Source organism: Sabethes cyaneus, chromosome 2, assembly GCF_943734655.1.
Source record: "Sabethes cyaneus chromosome 2, idSabCyanKW18_F2, whole genome shotgun sequence".
Taxonomy (NCBI): Eukaryota; Metazoa; Arthropoda; class Insecta; order Diptera; family Culicidae; genus Sabethes; species Sabethes cyaneus.
The window spans coordinates 15,705,614-15,725,290 of record NC_071354.1 but is presented as its reverse complement, the minus strand read 5'-3'; the positions used below and the strand labels follow the sequence as shown (position 1 = coordinate 15,725,290).

General features: G+C 39.5%; 1 protein-coding gene across 1 annotated transcript in view; it reads left to right on the top strand.

Annotated features, from left to right (window-relative positions):
* The window catches only part of LOC128735135 (nephrin), a 103,835-nt gene that overhangs the window by 59,483 nt on the left and 24,675 nt on the right, over positions 1-19,677 (top strand). Inside the window, exons 8-12 of the mRNA XM_053829631.1 lie at positions 4,504-4,657; positions 4,859-4,996; positions 11,925-12,089; positions 12,279-12,422; positions 12,621-12,755. Coding sequence (XP_053685606.1) covers positions 4,504-4,657; positions 4,859-4,996; positions 11,925-12,089; positions 12,279-12,422; positions 12,621-12,755 — 736 coding nt within the window. The remainder of the gene's footprint in view (positions 1-4,503; positions 4,658-4,858; positions 4,997-11,924; positions 12,090-12,278; positions 12,423-12,620; positions 12,756-19,677) is intronic.

Here is a 19,677-nt window from a genome sequence, read left to right as displayed (position 1 = left end):
AAAACATTTTTATAATCGGCCTTTACTCATTTCGCTTTACTGAATCGTACGCTGCCTTGAAGTCTAATAACAGATGATGGGTCCACCAGTTGAATTCTCTAAATTTGTCCAGGGTCAGTCCCAAGGTGGACATTTCGTCCATAATGGGGCGGCCCTCTCAGAAAACCGCTCTGGAGTTCGGCAACAAAGGATTCCTGTGACGGTCTCAGTCTGTGGGACAAGATGCGGGAGAGAATTTTGCATGTCAAGTTGGGGAGAGTGAAACCTCGATAATTGTTGCCTTCGAGTCCGATGACCCTTCTTGAATATCTGACGTGTTTGACCTTCTTCTTCCAGTCTACAATAGTTTCTCCTCGAATCATACCTGCAATGTTACAAATCGAGCGAAATCCAAACGATGTCGCTTCTTACGCGAGCGAGTGTGAGAAGCACAAAATCCAACGCTTACGCCACTGAAACAAATGTACGACAAACGATTGCTGTTGCTATGTGCAGTGCACACATTCTGCTACCTACACACTCGCGAGCGCAGAACCTCGTAGCGTCTTTCTGCACAGCCCGCTCACGAAATCAACAGCTCGGGGACTCAAGCGGCACACTAGGATGTATGTGTACAGTTTTTGCTTTACTTCTTCTTTTCTTCAGCCATCGCTTATAAACGTGGCTAAGAGTGCAGGCCCTTGCGACTGTTGAGATATATACTGCTGATTTGCAATAACGAGCAAGAGCGACTTCCGTGGCTGAAAGCTTAGTACACACTCGCAAAAACTCGTCTCAGTGCATGGCAAAATAAGAAAGGGAGTCCAAAAGAAGTACACATGTCAGTGTGCCCGCTAGAATGAGAACGCGTGTGGGAGAAAATCCAACCACACGAGTGCGGGCCTTGTAACACTGTTTCTCTCTAGCTGTTTTAGTGTTCTGTTACGGAGCGACACCGTCAGTCTACCGGGTCGTACCGAGCTAGAGTACGGACACTGAGTACCAAGGTCAAATCACGAAAACCGAAATCATGCAAATTTCGCTGACCCCGTGATCAACGCTGCCGCGTTCAGGTGTTTCCTCTCTCAGCTAACGAGTCAGTACACTGTGCCTCTCACTGTGTTCAACTGTTAAAAGCATCCGACTGGTACATCGAACAACAATGATTACTATTGCTGTAAAAAGTCTCTGGCCATTCTGTGACAACGAACCTTTTGGATTTCATGTCCAACAACATTTTGGTAACTGAACGTAAAGCACAAGTTGACGCATTAATTCCAATCTAAAACCACCATTCAACTGAATCGATCACCATATACTGCTTACCAAAAGTTTACGCATAGGAGCTTCACAGCAGTTTTTCATACGGTTGAAATCGTTCTTGTGTGGCTAAGTTTTACAAGCCATGCTTGAATTGCTCATATCATTTGCATTTACAAATTAGGTGTACCGTAGGGTAGCACTCTTGGACCTCTTCTTTTTATTATATTTTTCAATGACACAACTCATCATGGTTGCAGACTAGTTGACAACGGAGCGATGACTTTAAAATATACCTGACGATTCGTGGTATCGAAAAGTTTGCCGTCTTTATTGAATAAATTTATGACGTCATGTGAAGGGAGACTACTTTTCACCGAGCGCAAACGCTAATTTTCTTCAGATACGCCTTTGACGAGCAAGCAAGCGTTTAGCAGAGTTGATCACGATAATCATCTTGGCGTTATTTTCGACCGAAAGCGGACATTTGACAGAGGCTCCGTACGACGATCGCACCTCCTAAAGAAAGTAGACAATTTTGATTGCTAGCGAAAAAAGGAGATAAGATTTCAAGAATTCTCTAAGCCTGAAAGCCTTGTTCCGCTTACTTGTACGTCCTATACTTGAAAGGGTTTGCTTGGTTTGGACTGCTTAATTGGAACATGCGAATTGAGCGTACGCAGGGAAGATTCATTCATTCAAAAATTCTGCACAATGATCTCGGCAAAAACCGTATTACCGTATTCAAGAATTGAAGTCGAATGACCTGCCTCAGCATCAAATTTTTAAATTTTTATTGAAATAGTTTTTACAATCGACGGAGAAGACGTGGCGGTAGAAAAAAGTAATGAAACAAAGGTGTTTATAGTATCCAAACAGAGTGGGACAAGACGTGAAGAGGAAAGAGCGGACTATTAGGTAAGAGAGGGTCATTGAAGCAACGCTTATTAACCATGTGTGCTAATAAATCGTATTTGATGCGTAAAACTGGCATATCCGTACTATTTTGGAGGCGATATACGTGATGAGGAATAATACACGTTTCATCGATATAAGTATTTATATATGTTAATATCCTGTTAAGTGCGACTCGCTCAGTACTGCTATACAATTCTGTGCTGAAAATCATATGTAACTCATTTATTGTCATTATATACGATAGAAAATCAATTTGGGCGCACTTTATGTACCTTTAGTAACGATTTCGAATTTGTTCGGTATTTTCGTACATTGATATATGATTTGGTGCTTGCTAGAAGTTATAATTAGTCGGCAGAATCGTTGCACTATCCCCGTAAATGTCATGTACTCTAATAACCGACTGCGAAATCTGTCGATAAAGAATGGTCAAGTTCTAAAGAACGTTTATACCCACGGCTTTGCTCTGCAGCCAAAAATTAAAGATGGAAAAACGAGCATCCAAAAAAATTTCTTCCCTTACCTGCTTGTCATTGATGTGACGATTATCGCTATTGACCGATTTGAGCACAATCATCAAGGTATGATGTGCTACATCTGCACTGTTACTAGAGTTCCACATGGCAGTATATTGGGACCTTTGATTTTGATTTTGTTGGAGAAAGACATTTATCGTCACTAGGAATCAGATAACTTATTGTTTGCAGTGAACTCAAGAAATATTGAATAGGATCACTGTAGTGTCACAATATGAGTTTTATTGCACTCTTATTGTGGTTTTCATGACTAATTTGGGTCCTAAAAGCCATCATAATAGTGTAATAAAACCCAAATTGTTGCTTAGCCCTATTCAACTCTGGTGTGATATGAACAATACGGCGCTGATAAATTCCCATCCATCCATTTTTTTAAATTGGCAATATTATGTACCATTTTATAGACACATGATAATGACATGATATAAACGGTACATGATCAAATCCTAACAAAAAATACGGTATTTTGCACACTCACAAAAAGGTTCCCTTATAAGTACATGTTTTCGACTAGCAATCCATCTTTATCTTTCCGGAACCATTCTCTATCACGAATGGTTTTCTGATTGGACATAAACTAACGTTTGTCCCTGATTTCATGCTTTTTCGGCTCCTGTCTGTTTTCGTCCATCCAGGTTTTATTGACACAAACCATGCAAATCCTTGCTTCAAATTACCATACCATTCAATCCATATGGATCCCTGTTTTTATATCGATTTCTCCCGATAAAACATCCCAAATTAGGTCAGTTCCTATTCCGGCTTTCCTTTCTCTACTCGGTAGTAAAGACGGCGGCCGCCGGCAGCAAAAGCACACCGAAGGCGAAGGTAGCAAACAAGCTTATTCCAGCTGAGTCGTTTTTCAACCGCTTGCCGGCTCAAGTGTCAACCGATTTTTTTTTATTTCATATGCTGCACACTACCCGAGTACCCGAGAACCCGAGTGCAATAGAAAATCATTTGCCATCCAGCAGCGCAAATTTAGGTACCAGTTTTTTTTTTATTGAATTTTATTTCACTTGAAATCCAAGCGGGATTTCACCACCCGGAAACGACAGCATATAAAATCGACAGCGTAATAAACCAGCAGCCAGTCCTCTCGTAAGTCCCGTGTCTTACTGCCTTACACTTTTTCGGGTTGGTGAAGAGAAACTGAAAACTTGATCCTTGCATGGTTGGAAGGTTGGAAGGGGTATAGCGCGCTACAAAACGATTGCTGGGTCACCATCGTGCATCGTCACCATCATCGGCCATGTGGGACTTGAAGTATTGATTTCGCCATTATAACGAAAACGAGATATTGTTTATTTTATTGCTGTAAATTTTTATGGGTGCAAAGAGATAAATTAACAATAAATGTCCTTTCGGTTTGCCCGAGTTTGTCGACAGAGTGGGTGCGAGATGGGAAAAGCTCGAAGCAGTAAATACCCATTCCGGTGGTAAGGTGTCTCGTATTTCTTCGGGAAATATCTTTCGCAGTGACGATGACGACCACCCCCGTGCCCGCTTGAAACATCCATCGCATCGGGGAGGATGGCGGGTTTCATATTTTATCGGATTATATGGGATACGTTTGTCTCCTTTTCCCCGCGTGCTTGTCCTCCTGATGCTACACTATAAATTTTTATGCGCGGCCGAGTTTGAAGGATCGTCTTTTCAATTTTTCATTCAATCAATGCTGTTGCTCCGGGTAAAATAGTTTTCTTCCATAATGATTAATGTTAAGTTGTTTTCAATTTACTGAACCCTGAAGAAACAGATTTGTCACTAGTCATTGGTTCTAATTAGCTTGAAACACTTTTCATTTCAGATAAACTCCGTCATCAAAACGGTCGACAAGTCCGTTTCGGCTGAGCTCACCATCCTAGCGAACGTGACAGACAACCAGGCCCGGTATCGTTGTGAAGCGCAGAACTCCGCTACCGAAATTCCGCTGTTCGAGACGAAAACTCTAAGCGTTCACTGTAAGTATAACTATCCATCCGCATCGAATGGTTTCGGTGCAGAGATTTCCGTCTTCTCGAACCGTCGTTGCTCTGCTTTGTGCACACCAACGGCAGCTGAATCCGTATTTAATCCTTCAATTTGAATTTCCTTAATGTTTGACGCTCAACTGCAACCACCAACACTAACACTATGTGTACACATCTCTGGCATACTTGCAGTCGCTCCGGAAACGGTGAAGATAACGATCGATCCCCCAGAGCTGAAGCCAGGTATCGAAGCAACGCTAATCTGCGACTCGAGCTCCAGTAATCCGCCAGCGAAAATTTCCTGGTGGCGTGACGGTATTGCAGTGCAAGGTAAGTTACCCTTATATTGATATGTACATACCTCACTTCCCAGCTTGGTGCGGCTGGGATCGATCTCAGCTTGATGCCAATAGAGGCATGGAAATATGCCTGACCGCAAGCGAAATTGGATGCTTGATGCAAAATGGATGGGCAATGTGTGCCATAGCGAAACTAGGCCAATACACCGTCGAGCCAGTTTCCCATGTATGCATCGGATTGCTTACGGTTTGCGGCACCGATATGCCGGGGCCTCGCCACACTAAACGTGACACGTTTTGACTGTCGCCCGGAATGCGCGATAACTTCATTTGCCGGAATAGCAACAGTTAGCTCGAGCCGCCTAGGTGGGCGCTGTGTCGTATCCGTCCCAAAACCGGGAACGTTTCTTGTTCCTTCCGGAAGCACATATCAGTCTCCAGAGGGCGGAGGCGGCACGACATAGCTGCTCCTCTTCCTATCCGGCGTGCATCCGTCGCTCGCTTGTTGGAGCGGAAATTGTTCACATACGGTCAAACCGCGTTATCTCTTGCGGAACGTAGCGAGTTGCGAGATGCTCAGGGCCGGTTTATCTAAAATAAATTCAGTACTTATATTCAGAATTAACATTTGCATTGGAATATTGTGTTGTCTAATTGAATGGCAAACAATGTTGAATTGTATTAACTCTAACAAAAACTTTTTAAGAGCAAATCATTACCTGTAATATTTATGGCACAAGAAGTCGATGTGAGGATTTCTGTAAGCGAGTTAATGTGACATTTTTCGGTAAGAAGCTGCTGATGCTTCTCTGATTTTTATTGAAATTAAAAAGACAATCATTTTCTTTGCTTTTACCACTGCTGACGGTCCTTTACGGGGGTTTCGTTGAAAATTTCGCTGTTAAAGAACAAAATTTAGCATTACTCTGATTTGTGGAAGTTTTCACGTTTACTAAATACCCTCGTTTTTATTTGCTACCTGTCTATTATAATTAGAAAAGATTTTATAATTTTTCCAACACTTCGACTCTATATTTTTAGTCTCTTTCAAGTATTGAATACTGTTCAATCCCTGAAAAAGGTTAAAAATATTACGTTGAAACGTAGGAAAGATTATAAAAACTGTTCTAATTTAAACAGGCTGACAGCCTGTTAATGGGTATGTTTCTAGATTGTATTTGAAGGAAGTTAATACTTTTTAAAATTACATTAGTTTCATACATGTGTATTTTGATTAAAGCAGAGGAGCGTTTGGTGCGAAAAATGTTAGACTGAATACTGGGCAAGTTTTCGATCTGCGGCTAAAAATATATTGGGTTTAGTTCGTGGCAGTGGGACTCCAACCCACAATTTCTCGATTAGTCTATCTTCTCGTGTAGAAGCAAAGGGCAGTCATATTACAAATAATAACCGTCACCGGTGGGGCGTATGTGTGCGAAAGATGGAATGCTTGGACTGGTAGGACAAAACTAGATCTGAGACTTATTAATACATGGGTGTGGTATAGTTTAAATGCGTAAAGCACTCGAGTACTAATCGAGAAATTGTGGATTGGAGTCCCACTGCCTCGAACTGAACCCAATATATTTTTAGCCGCAGATCGAAAACTTGCCCAGTATTCAGTCTAACATTTTTCGCACCAAACGCTCCTCTGCTTTAATCAAAATACACATGTATGAAACTAATGTAATTTTAAAAAGTATTAACTTCCTTCAAATACAATCTAGAAACATACCCATTAACAGGCTGTCAGCCTGTTTAAATTAGAACAGTTTTTATAATCTTTCCTACGTTTCAACGTAATATTTTTAACCTTTTTCAGGGATTGAACAGTATTCAATACTTGAAAGAGACTAAAAAATAGAGTCGAAGTGTTGGAAAAATTATAAAATCTTTTCTAATTATAATAGACAGGTAGCAAATAAAAACGAGGGTATTTAGTAAACGTGAAAACTTCCACAAATCAGAGTAATGCTAAATTTTGTTCTTTAACAGCGAAATTTTCAACGTCTAACATGTTTCGCACCAAACGCTCCTCTGCTTTAATCAAAATAGACTTTACGTTTGACCGCGAAAAAGTCAGTATCAATAAAAAAACGAGTTCATACATTTGTCTTAAATTTGAATTATTCAAGAATGTTTACTCTTGGCTTGTATCACAGAACAGAAATAGAAGTCCGAACGATTCGGCGATCAAAACTGGTAACAGACACTTTTTTGTTTTTCTTTTTCTTTGGTTTTCGCATAGAAGCGAATAACAGTAATATAAGCAGAACGCTCGCTCCCAATCGCATAGCAGCTTTCACATGTTTTCGTGTGCATTCGTATGCGTTCGTATGTTTTCGTGGAAAAAAGTGACTCGCTACCGCCAGGTTCGCTAGTATCTGTAGAAAGTAGCATGTACGTTTTTAGATTTCTACTTCCACTTCTGTTCTGTGCTTGTATTCTTGATCTTTCATCAATTATTTTTCGGCTTCGTTTATTCACTATTCATTTTTCGTTGTTTGATTTTTTCGTGTTTCGTCTCTAATTATTCACCTTTTTTGTTGTAAGTACTCTGTCGCCTATTGCTGTCGTCTTCCTGTCGTTTTAAGCTTGTCCGTCTTCTGTTTTGTTTAACAGTTGTCTTTCGTTACATCGTCTTTTTATCTCTTTTCAGTGAGTCAGTTTCAGTTGTCGTCTTTAATTGCCTTTTGTTGCGTTTTTAAGCAACCTTTTTGTCCATATTTGTATCTTTATCGTCTCTTTAGCATCTATTTATTTATTACCTTCTCGGCGCTTTCTATTGACATTTTGATTTTGGGAGAATAAAACAAAATTAGGTATAAGACTATCTAATACGGTGGGTGGCCGTAGTTTAGTTAGTACAACTCTCGGGCACCAACCGAGAAAGCGTGGATACGAACCCCACCTGCTATTGCCCCAAGATATATTTTAAATCTACATCGAAATTTTCCAATTCAGCCAATTAAACACTCTTTGCATCAGACACTTCTTCCCTTTCCAAAATTTTTTTGTTATTTCATTTCCGTTTTTTCGACGTCCTTTCATCATATTTTTGTCGTATTTCCTCTTTTGATCATCTTTCGATCGTTTTTATTGGCTCTTCACCGTCTTTTTGTCGTCTATTTGCTGTTCTTTCGACGTTATATTGCCGTTTTTCCGTCATCTTATTTTTGTCTTTTGACTTATTTTTGTCATTTATTGGCATCTTTTCGTTGTATTTTCTTCGTCATCGTTCCATGGTCTTTTTGATATCTTTTCATTCTAATTTCGTAGTCTGTTCATTGTTTTTTGACTTATGTTTTTGCATTTTTTTTGTTGCTGCTTATTTTGGCGGCAGCCGTTTTGGTTATTTTTTTTTTTTTTGGCTGCTATTTTGGTGTCTATTCTTCATTCTTATTACATGTTTTCATTTGTCGTCGTTTCAGCGTTTTTTTTGTTGTTCTTTCATCACTTTTTTGCACTTTTCTCGTCAACCTGTTGTCTTTTCGTCATTCTTTAGTCGTCTTTCTGTTGTATATCCATCCTCTTTTCGTCTCTCGTCTTTATTTGCATGTTTTGTCACCTTTTTAATGCTTTTTATCGGTTTTTATCGTATTTTTTTTTTTTCGTTGTTTTGTCACCATATTTGGTATTTTGGCTTTTTTATTGTAAGTACTTTGTAAGTCACCTTTTGCTATCGCCTTCTTGTTTATCTGTTTTTGTTCTTTTTACCATCTCTCTTCCATTACATCGTATTTTTATCTCTTTTCAGTAATTCGTTGTCACCTTCAATCGTCTTATAAGTCGTTGTTGGGAAATCTTGTCGCTATCGTCACTTTTTCGCCTTTTTTGCATCTGTTTATTGTCTCTTCGGCGTTTTCTCTTGCCTTTTTTGACATTTTTTGTTGCTACATTTGCGTTTTTAAGACGTCTATTTTTGTCGTATTTCCTCTTTTTTCAACGTCTTTTCGCTGCCTTCATCGTTCTTTTGACGTCGATTTGCAGTTCTTTTGTCGGCTTTTCCTCATCTTATTGTTGTCTTTTGGCTACTTTTTGTCGTCTTTTGTTATCTATTTGTTGTATTTTATTCAAATTCGACGTTTTTGTGTCATTTCTCTGTCGTATTTTGATCACTTCACATCTTTTCATCCAAATATCGTTGTTTGTACGTCGTTTTTTGACGTCTGTTTTTGTTTTTTTTTTGCTTTTTTCGATGGTGGCCGTTTTTGTCTTTTTTTTACTGCTGTTTTGGCGCATATTCTTCAGTTTTACGACATCTTTTCACATCAACTTTGTTGTCGTTTCAGCGTTTTTTTTTGTTATCTTTTCATCACTTTTTGGCACCTTTCTCGTTGTCCTGTTTGTTGTCAGGAAGGCGAATATTTTGTTTGTTTATTGTCTTTTCGTCGTTCTTTAGTCGTCTTTCTGTTGTATTTCCATCCCCCTTTCGTAGTTTTTATCTGCATGTTTTGTCACATTTTTAACACTTTTTAAACGTCTTTTAACCCGTTTTTATCATACTTTTTGTTTTTTTTTTTGCCGCCTTCTTGTTGTTTTATGGTTATATGTTTCTTGTGCTTCCATCTCCCTTTCGTTATTTCGATTTTTTAACTCTTTTCAGTGATTTATTGTCACTTTTAATCGTCTTTTTAAGTCATTTTGGCACATCTTATCACTATAGCCTATAGCCTTTTTTGCATCTATTTGTTTCCTTATCGACGTTTTCTGTTGCTTTATTTTTGACATTTTTTGTTGTTTCATTTGCGTTTTCTCGGCGTCTTTTCATCATATTTTAGTCGTATTGCCTCTTTTTTCCATCGCCTTTTCGCTTACTGTCATCAGTTTTTCGTCATCTTTCCGTTGTCTTTTCACCGTCTCTTCATCGTCTTTTTGTAGTTTATTTGCTGTTCTTTCGTCGTTACTTTGTTGTCTTTTTGACTTCTTTTCGTCGGCTTTTATCATCTCTTTATTGTTTTTCATTCGTATTCGTCGTCGTTGTGCCATCCCTCTGTCGTATTTTTGTCATCTCTTCATGGTCTTTTACACATCTTTTTATCTTAATTTCGTTGTCTGTATGTCGTTTTTTGAAGTCTGTTCTTGTGTTTTTGTTTTTGGTTGCTTCTTTCGGTGGCGGCCTTTTTCAGCTTTTTTTAGTGCTGTTTTGGCGGCTATTCTGCATCAGTTTTATGACATCTTTTCACAACACTTTTGTTGTTGTTTGAGTGTTTGTTGTTATCTTTTCATCACTGTTTTGCATCTTTCTCGTTGTCTTATTTGTCGTCAAGGCAACAAAAATGTTGTCTTTTTATTCTCTTTTCGGCGTTCTTTAGTCGTCTTTCCGTCGTATATCCATCCTCTTTTCGTTGCATGTTATTTGCATGTTTTGTCACCTTTTTAATACCTTTTAGACGTCTTTGTGTCGATTGTTATCGTTGTTTTTTGTTGTTTTGGCATGGTTCTGGTATTTTTGTGTCATTTCTGACGTATTTTTGTCGTTTGAATAGAATTAGCTCTGTAAACTGCCTGAAATTTGTAACTTCGGTTGTCATTCTCTCTTAGTTTTACCTTAGTCTACCCTTAGTTTTATAAAGGTTTTATTGCGATATTAATCATTACCTCTGGTTTTATTGTATCATTATGCAATACCAAGAGGATACGAGTCCAACCACACTTATAGCTAGCTATATAACCATAATAAAACTGTTAATAAAGCAAATTTATTGTGGTTGCACATATAACCTTTACCATAAGTGTGCCGTAGCAATACAATATGGCGCACTAATCAATATTGATCTTATTACGGTTGCTTGTCAAACCGCAATAAATCTGTTAGTTTTATAGAGCTCTCAGAACGGTAACATCCTGACCAAATAGGTTTATAGCTGCTATTATGTAGAATATAGGAGTTCAACACCGAAATTATTTTTTTTATGCGAGGCCATATTTCCAGATTGTAGTATTTTGTTTTAGCTACCAAACAAAAATTCATCCAAGCAAAGTGCTTTGCAGAAAGAAAATTATTATCAATTGGGTCACAGGAAATATTAACTAAAATGATTTTGCTGGAACTTGAGATTATCTAACTGAATATATTTATTTTGTTTTCGAAAATCGCAAAATTTCAACGGTGCGTTGATTTTATCCACCTATTATATCAATATTCACAATAAAATTTAAAGCGCATATGCTGCAAACCAACGGATTGCTTAAAATTTGTTAAATATTCTATGGCATATTTTATTATAGTCGATTGTGGAGGGTTGGTTGGATTTAGTTTATAACCAACCCTCCACAATGAACTCCCAGAACTTTCTCACTAATAAACCAGTTAACTAAAATATCCAGCAATAATAATAAAAAAACAACATCCAATAACCAGCAATAATAATATAAAAAAGCCGCAAACCTATTTTGCTACCCTGTGGTACACCCAAGTTATCAGATATCAACAAAAAATTATTCAGTTTACCAAGTCAAGAGATTACCCACGAAAAAAGGAATGAAGCCCTCAACTCGCATCAATAAAACTTTTGTATTATATATTTTTAATAACGATAGTTCACAACAGACAGATAAAAGGGTAAGAAAAAGTAATTAAATTATGCTCATCATTCGAAGTAACTAGTTGAAATTTTGAGCTGTGTAATAAAGTATGGATCGAAGAGTGTCAGCCAGTCTACGAATAAATAGAATGGTTCTTCTGGCAAACTAAAATGTGCAGATAATTTATCACATTCGAACTCTTACTTTTTTGAAAAGATAAAAAATTTCCGTCAGCATCCAACTCCGGAGAAACTCCGTTCAGGCAAAGCAAAACTTTCCTCAAGCCGCTCCTGGCAGCACCAAACCGGGAGAAAGTGCTACACCTAGCTGTAACGGGAAGGGAAAAAACCCTCCCACACACATCATCTAACCATTTCATTTTCTTTCTTTCTCTCTCTATCTCTCTATCTCTCCTGCACCACGCATTCCAGGTATAAATAATGCATCGAAGCCGGGCTTATGGGGAGGCACCGTATCATCGCTGGAGCTAAAGGTGAACATCACCCAGGACATGAACGGGAACGTCTATACCTGTCAGAGCACGAACGAGGCATTACAGCGTAGCGTGCACGAGGCAGTCAATTTGCAAGTACTATGTACGTGGAATTTCTTCTTCTCTCGTCTGTCGACTGGGAAATTATACCCACCCCGTACCGAACCGAACCGAGGCAGCCCAGTAGCAGCAGCGGCGGATGGGGTTTCACAATTTTGTGAAAACTTTCGCTGGAAACTGGACTGCCGGTTCCGGTGCGTTTCGCGAAATTACTCACTCTTTCCCTTTGCAGATCCACCGAAATTCACTCCACCGCCATCGTCGACCGCCGTCGGTGTGGAGGGCGAATCCCTAACGGTCGCCATGGTGGCCACCGGTAATCCCATGTCCATTGCGTACACATGGACCAAAGACGGTCTACCGATCCTGTCGTCCGGTAAGTATTGTTCGCTCGAACTGCATTCCCCACGCGGGACATCCGACTTTCGCAGATTGCGCTGCTGCGGGGTCGCCATTAGCACTAATGACGGTCGATTAATCCGGCTCAAAATCCTCTCTGTTTCTTCTTTTGAACGGCTTGCTTGCGGTGGTGCATCGATCACGTGAACAAAAAAAAAAAACAAACCACCCACAGGTGTCCAACGTATCGTCTCCGAGGGACCGATCCTGAACATTACCAAGCTAACGCGGAACGACGCAGGAATCTACACGTGCGAGGCCGTCAACTCCCAGGGCTCAGCGATGATTAATATCACAGTCGTAGTCGAATGTAAGTAAATGCCAACGTATGGTAGTAGGTAGCGGCTTCGGCTGCGACCGAGCCGGTGTCCCTCCCCGAACGAAATCCCTTTTTCCCCCCTGAAAGCAATCTTGTGCGTGTGTCGTACCGTGGCGTGTACGGAATTCAAAGCGCGATGATGCTTCCGAAAGGAGTCTCTAAGTCTGCTAAGAGGATGCGGTGCCGTGGTGATTCATCTTTACGCTGTAAGGATGCTGTTGTGGTGTGGCTCACGAACCGCAATCTCGGCTGTATATCACAAGATTTAATGGAATTGGATTTTTCTGTTGGGGTTGAATCCTTCACTGTGATTTAGATGAAATTAATTTGGGCTTCAAGCGGAAACAAATTTTGCTGCAATGCTGATTATTATTTTCTTTACAGCAGGGTGGTGTTTCCTTAGTTACCGAAGGGGATTCTTTCCGCAACGCTAGTCGTCAAGTGACGAAACCGAACCTGTTCCACTCGGCCGTCTTACCTCGAAATCACCAACAGAGCAATCATACTCAGTGAAGTGCACTGCCACACAAGCACTCGAGGTGTCACCTAAGAACCAAGAACTTCGAAGTGATAGCCTTGAAGAGCTGCTCAAGACGCTTCAGCTTATGTTTTCCACTTGACCCGCTTTCCACCCATTCATCGCTTCCGAAACCGAGAGCCACAACAAATTTACTTTGTTTCTTCTTACGTGTTTTGTGTGTGTGTGCTTCTTAATTCGAGCTTCCCGGGCAGAATGCTCAGCTCGCTATTAAAAGGCAACAGACACACGGAGAAAGTTTGTTAATAATATCCGTAATAGTCCCTCTCAGGAAAATGATGCCGCCCATTGAAAGTGTGCTTGTACACAAATCCGACTCTCGGAAACCGGAAGCCCGGTCCTGTGTCGGACAAGTGGGCTGTTGTCCTGTTCTGTGTCTATAATGTCTTGTGAAATTTCTTCCCCATTGTTGGTTCGCATCGCTGCGGAAATGATCCTCTTATTAGAGGGGAGATAGTTCACGTATCTGCCCCATTGCCTCACCTCAGTTTGCACTGGCCAGCGGCCTTCTCGTACTGCTGCTGCTGCTGCTGCTGCGCTGTTATGTAAATTGAACTAGTTCCAACGACAGCGGAACAGGGTCAACTGTTGTGATACTGGCTTATCCCCCTATGGCTAGGTCGTATCCGGTTTCTGTTCGAGTGAAATCTTCCGGAAGCAGTATGCTACTCTGCTCGTGCAGGAGGCATGCTGTACAATGCCATTACTGCCATTGTTTACGAGTTCTCCCACCACAGGTGGGAGCCAGCGGGTGGCGGCCCATCAGGTGAGGTATCGAAATATGACACTTGCCTGCCCACCGAAAGCATAGGAGTCGTGCTGTGACGACCAGGATCACGGTAAGCCAAAACAAACGATGAGCAACATTGATTTCTCCTCATTCGACAACGCCTGCTTGCTTGCTGCTGCTGGACCTGGATGGAAGGATACTGCTGCTGCTGCTGCTGGTGTTGCTGTTGCCGGTTGGCTTGGCAATGCTCTTCGCTAGTTCGGTAGATGATATGCCATAATGGGATCACGTCTTCTCGCATTCTTCGACCAAACGGATGGAACAGGCCTGGGATTGCTTTGTCCCAAAGCTAACCGACCCCCAAGTGGGTTAAAGGTGGTACGGTACGTGTGTATGTGTGTTTATGTTTGGAAAAAGACAGACCGTTACGTAGAATAGTCGGCATGAAGTGAGCAGCAACCCATATTTGTTCGTCCCTGTGGTTTCGCCTTTATTTTATTGGTCTCGGGTAGTTTTAACGCGATTACTATTCTAATGCCGTCTGAATATAGAAATTTTTTTTCCTCTGATAGCTGCTTTCCGGGCCACCTACAGGACAATCTAGCGAACGGTCATATAATAAACAATATATTTATTGGAATTGGGGAACGGTTTGCCGCTGTTTGTTCGAACATACACAATATGACGCGCTCGGTGGATGCCAATCGCATAGAGGACCCTTTTTTTGCCGGGATACTACTATCGAGCGGTTATTCGGAATGGCATATTCAGTTGTGAAAATACTAATTTGCAGTTAAGTTGATTATGACGAACAAACGAACTGGTATGAAGTGTTATGTCTCCGAGATGGGTGCAAATTTTGGTTTTCTCTTGCAGCACTGTCGTTGAAAGGGTGCTGTTTATGAAGTTTCAATCCAATTTATCCTGTGTGTGGGTGTGTGTATTTCTCTGTCATCTGCTGATAAGGTGTTGCAATTCTGAACAACAATAGGACACCTGGGATAGCATATTTATGCTAGTTTTAAAATTAATCAATATCATACCAAAGGAACACCTTTTCAAATGTTTATTGCGTCGTAGGATAAAATGAATTTTCATCAATTTAGACAAAAATTGGTAGGCGAAATAGTTCAACTAATCTCACAGAGAATCTTTCGGAAATCCAAAAGATCTTCTCTTGATAATTTCACTATACATACATACAAGTGACACTGGCCCCTCATTCTCCACGAAATTTCATGTGGAAAAAATTCTTCCTACTAGCTGAATTAATCTTTTGGTGAGGAAAATTTTAAACGATTAAACCGGTAATCGAATAACTGGAAATTTTGGAACCTTGACCAGTATTTGAAAAGGATCACTAAGCAGAAATGTGATCGAGCCGAACTCTTAGTCGGTTTGTTTGCATTTGGTTTATTAGATTGCGGTATATTTCATAGATTACATAGGCTAATAACTCTTAACGTCTACTCTAACCGCTTGACAATCAAGGTCAGAGAATAACACTAGTCCAATCAAAGTTAAAACATTGCCTGAAAGTCACTGTTGCTTGAAAAAATGGGAAGAAACCTCAAGTAACATTCTGGGTTTTATTACACTCATATGATTGCATTTAAGACGAAATTAGTCATGAAGAGTACAATAAAACTTGCATTGCTGCTTGTGAGTGATGGTGTAGTACTTACTTCATAGGTGGCCTCCGACTTAGTCAGGGTTATCGTAAAATATCATTTACGAATCACCAAAAAATCATCCCCGAAACGTCAAAAAATTACCAAACAATCTTGTGCGACAGGAGATCTACATAATCGGGCTGGTACCGAATGGTCGAACAACAAATAGTCGAAATCCAAATGACCGAATCTGAACAACTGTCACAAAAGGTCGAAATTATATTTGGCCGAATCACGAAAGGACGCACCCTTATTTGGCCCAGTTGCGAAAGGCCGAACCCATTTTTGACTGAGTCTTGAAACATGAACAGACGAAATTTCTCACCGGGAATCTGAAACGTTTCCCTAAGGAACCCTTCTAAGGTGCGAGACTGTGTCAAGCGAGACGGCCGCAGACCATGAGTTTTTCCCAGTGTCCCGCCATTGGAAGCGCGGGTCACTGCGCGAAGAACCACTTCCAGTTAGGGTCATGCATTTTTCTAAGTTTTCTGACTAGTAGGATTATCCCTTAGTTAAATCCAAACGAACGGCAGCGAGTAAGGACATTATATATCCAACATTTGTGCAGGTTGAAGGCCGTGAATATTTTCGACCGAATATGATATTCGGCCATTCGTGCTTCGGCCAGTTGTACTTTGGCTATTCGTAGGTAATTAACATGATCATATCAAATTTTACAATAATTGTAGTAATCTAAAATCAACAAAAAATTATCATTAAACCACCATGGGATATCAGTATCATCAAAGCATAAAAATCATCATAAATTCAGTTCCAAATCATCAAACAATTACCAGTGAATCATCAGTATCACATTTTTTGTCTTGACTGATAACGGGGGTCTTTCAAATAGACGGAGAGAGGCTGATGTACCGAATGCCCAAAACACAAATGGCCAAATCCTGAATGACCGAATTTCAACAACAATCACAGAAGGCCGAAACTGCGTTTGGCCGAATCATGAAGGGTTGCATCACATTTCTTGATTATAAATACATCATAGCGAGAATTTTACTTTAATTTATTAAAAAAAAATATTTACTTTAACATCAGTGAATATCAAACAATAAAGGAAAAACCCGATTTAATCCACCTAGTGGTGAAAGGAACCTTTGTTATACCATCTTATATGTCATTTGATATGGGCATTTCCAGCACAAATATTATTTTTGTTTTGTATTTGAATTTGTAATTTTCATAAAACTGTCAGAGTCAAATTATATACGTATCACTTTGAACTAAATTCTTATATAAACTGTTTCTTAGGCCCAGCCGTTCTCAAGTTATTCAGATGTGAAATCTAAAAATTATCTATTAGAGTCAACACATGCAAAGTATCCGATAACCGTGTAATCGGATTCGAACCAAATTTTATCAGATTGTTCATTTTAGGTCAGAAAGGAAAAATCTTAAATTTGGTGCCGATTGATACGATTAGTGGTAGTACCACATTTTTAAAAAAAGATCCGTTTTGTCAAACCTTTTTATTTTTTACTTACAGATAAACATGGAAATCTCGACCAACATGTCAAAAGGTCCAATGTGCAAATGAGAGATTCTCTTTGCGTTTCCTCTCTTATACTTATTACGGCGGCATAAATACATTTCAAACCAATTATTCTAAAGGATAAGCTTTCCAATAACACCAGTAACCGTTTCATGCAAAATAGACGCATTCTGGTGCATTTATGCCGCCGTAATAAGCCTTAGAGACGAGACGCAAAGAAAATCTCTCATTTGCATATTGGACTTTTTGAAATGTTGCTCGTCAAATATTAGGTTTAGAAAGAAACTATTTTCTCATTCAAATTCCAATTCCAATCGAAAATAGTCGAGTGAAAAATGACTTTTTTTAGCGTTTTGAGCTAGAAATGATCATACAGAAATCGACACGTCTTCGAAACTTAATTCAACTGTTTGTTAATGCTGTGCTAGTTATCATCCATATGCATCCTAGCGATAAATAATCTTCATTGTGTATTTTAACCTACTAAATAACTTTATAGAACGTATGAAAGCAATGAAAACAGCGTGTACAGAATTTTTGAGCAAAACTGATTTTAAAGTGGTTGTTAGCCCTGGGGACACAATGCTAGCCTAACAAGCCAATCGTCGTATGTTCGAATCTCGACTGATCGGTGCCGTTACAGAGTTAATAGGATCTTTGCCCTAGCCCGTAATTTTCCTGTACTCTAATAACCGGCTGCGAAGTCTGTCGATAAAGAAGGGTCAAGTTCTGAAGCACGTTTACACCCATGGCTTTGCTTTGCTTGATTTTAAAGTGGTTTCTTTAAACAAATCATTAAATTTCGCAACCAGTAAGCGATAGATACTTACTATTTGCAGCAAAGTTGCTCATTTTAGTGTGTTCTAGAATTTTTGTGAAGACGCTATTTTTATGGACGCGTTTCAAAAACAAAAATTTGTGTCACCCTATTAGGTGGATTCACGGTCACCCTAAAAGTGTAAGAAAATGTGCTATATTTTATTAATTAACTGCTGCAAAGAACACCCGTTGAAAAATTACACATTTTTACTATATTATTCTGTTTTTGAGGTTTGGTCCCATTAAAGGTTTGGTCATTAAGGTTTTCTTGAATAAATTTCATCAATCATTTTTAAATATCTTTTGACCAGTAGAACCAATCCTTATGAAATTTGGTAAATACATTTGCAGTGTTAAGACCTCTCGTTTAATACTAAAACAATTGAAACTAGATAAATTATCTTGGTTAAAATCGCTATAAAGTATTGTAAATTTTAACGTGTAACTTCAATTGCTCATAACTTTCAAACTAAAAGTCCAATCAAAAAACCATTCAATAGTGATCTATCCGGCTATATTACCTTTCAAATGAGACTAATAGCGCATAAATCGGCTTGGCCATCTCTGAGAAACAGGCGATAATTATTACCTTGTCAAAACACGTTTTTAAGCATAACTTTTAAACTACTTATTTGTTTTCAATAAAACTTCCCGAAAATTTTTATAATTTAGCAAGAGCTTTCATTTGGTACTAAGATCATTGAAATCGGTTGTGTGGTTCCGGAGAAAACCGTGTCACGTAGTTTTCACATTTTTGCTTATAACTTTTAAACGAAACATCGGATCACGAAGCAATTCAATAGTGATATACTAGGCAATAATACCTTCCAAATGAGACTAATAACGCATAAATCGGTTCAGCCATATCCGAGAAACAGGCGATAGAAAATGAGCTGCACACACACACATACACACACACACACACATACACACACACATACACACACACAGACATTGCTCAGTTCGTCGAGCTCTATCGATTGGTATATGTGATTCGGCCCTCCGGGCCTCGGATCAGTTTCGTGTTTTTCGACCAATTTCTAAACCTTTGTTATATACTATAACAAAGGTAAAAAGCATTTCGTAAAATTCTGCACCTTAGTCTCATCTTAGTTTCATCTCATCTGCAATCTGCATCTTAGTTTTTATTTTGGAAGATATAGAGTATAGATTATTGATAGTATTTTCTTCCCCTAAGCGCAAATGATTTACGTTCATTATAAGGTGCGAGACCATTTACCTTGTCAGTAGCAAATGTTTCCTAGATGATTTAGGGTGAGGCCGCGAGTGTGCGCCGGTGCGTGCGGTACTGTTAGTCTACTCACAGCTTGAAAATGCTTAGTTTTGAATGGCGAGAAGGATTCACCGGCTCTGTTCAACTTTCGTGCATCCCATCGCTCATTCCGGGCTAGAGCAACCAGCATTCCACCGGACCATTTTGGTTATTTATGAACCAATAACAGCCTGCATTCTAACACTCCTTCCGCTTCCGCCGTTGAAAGCTTATTTGAGTTTGATTTGAGGCAATCTTTATGATTGTTTGGTGATTGTTTGATAATTTTGCGATGATTATTTCATGATTCTTTAATTATTGTCGTGAAATTTAGTGATTGAATGGCAATTCTTTGATAGCTCTGATAATTCGT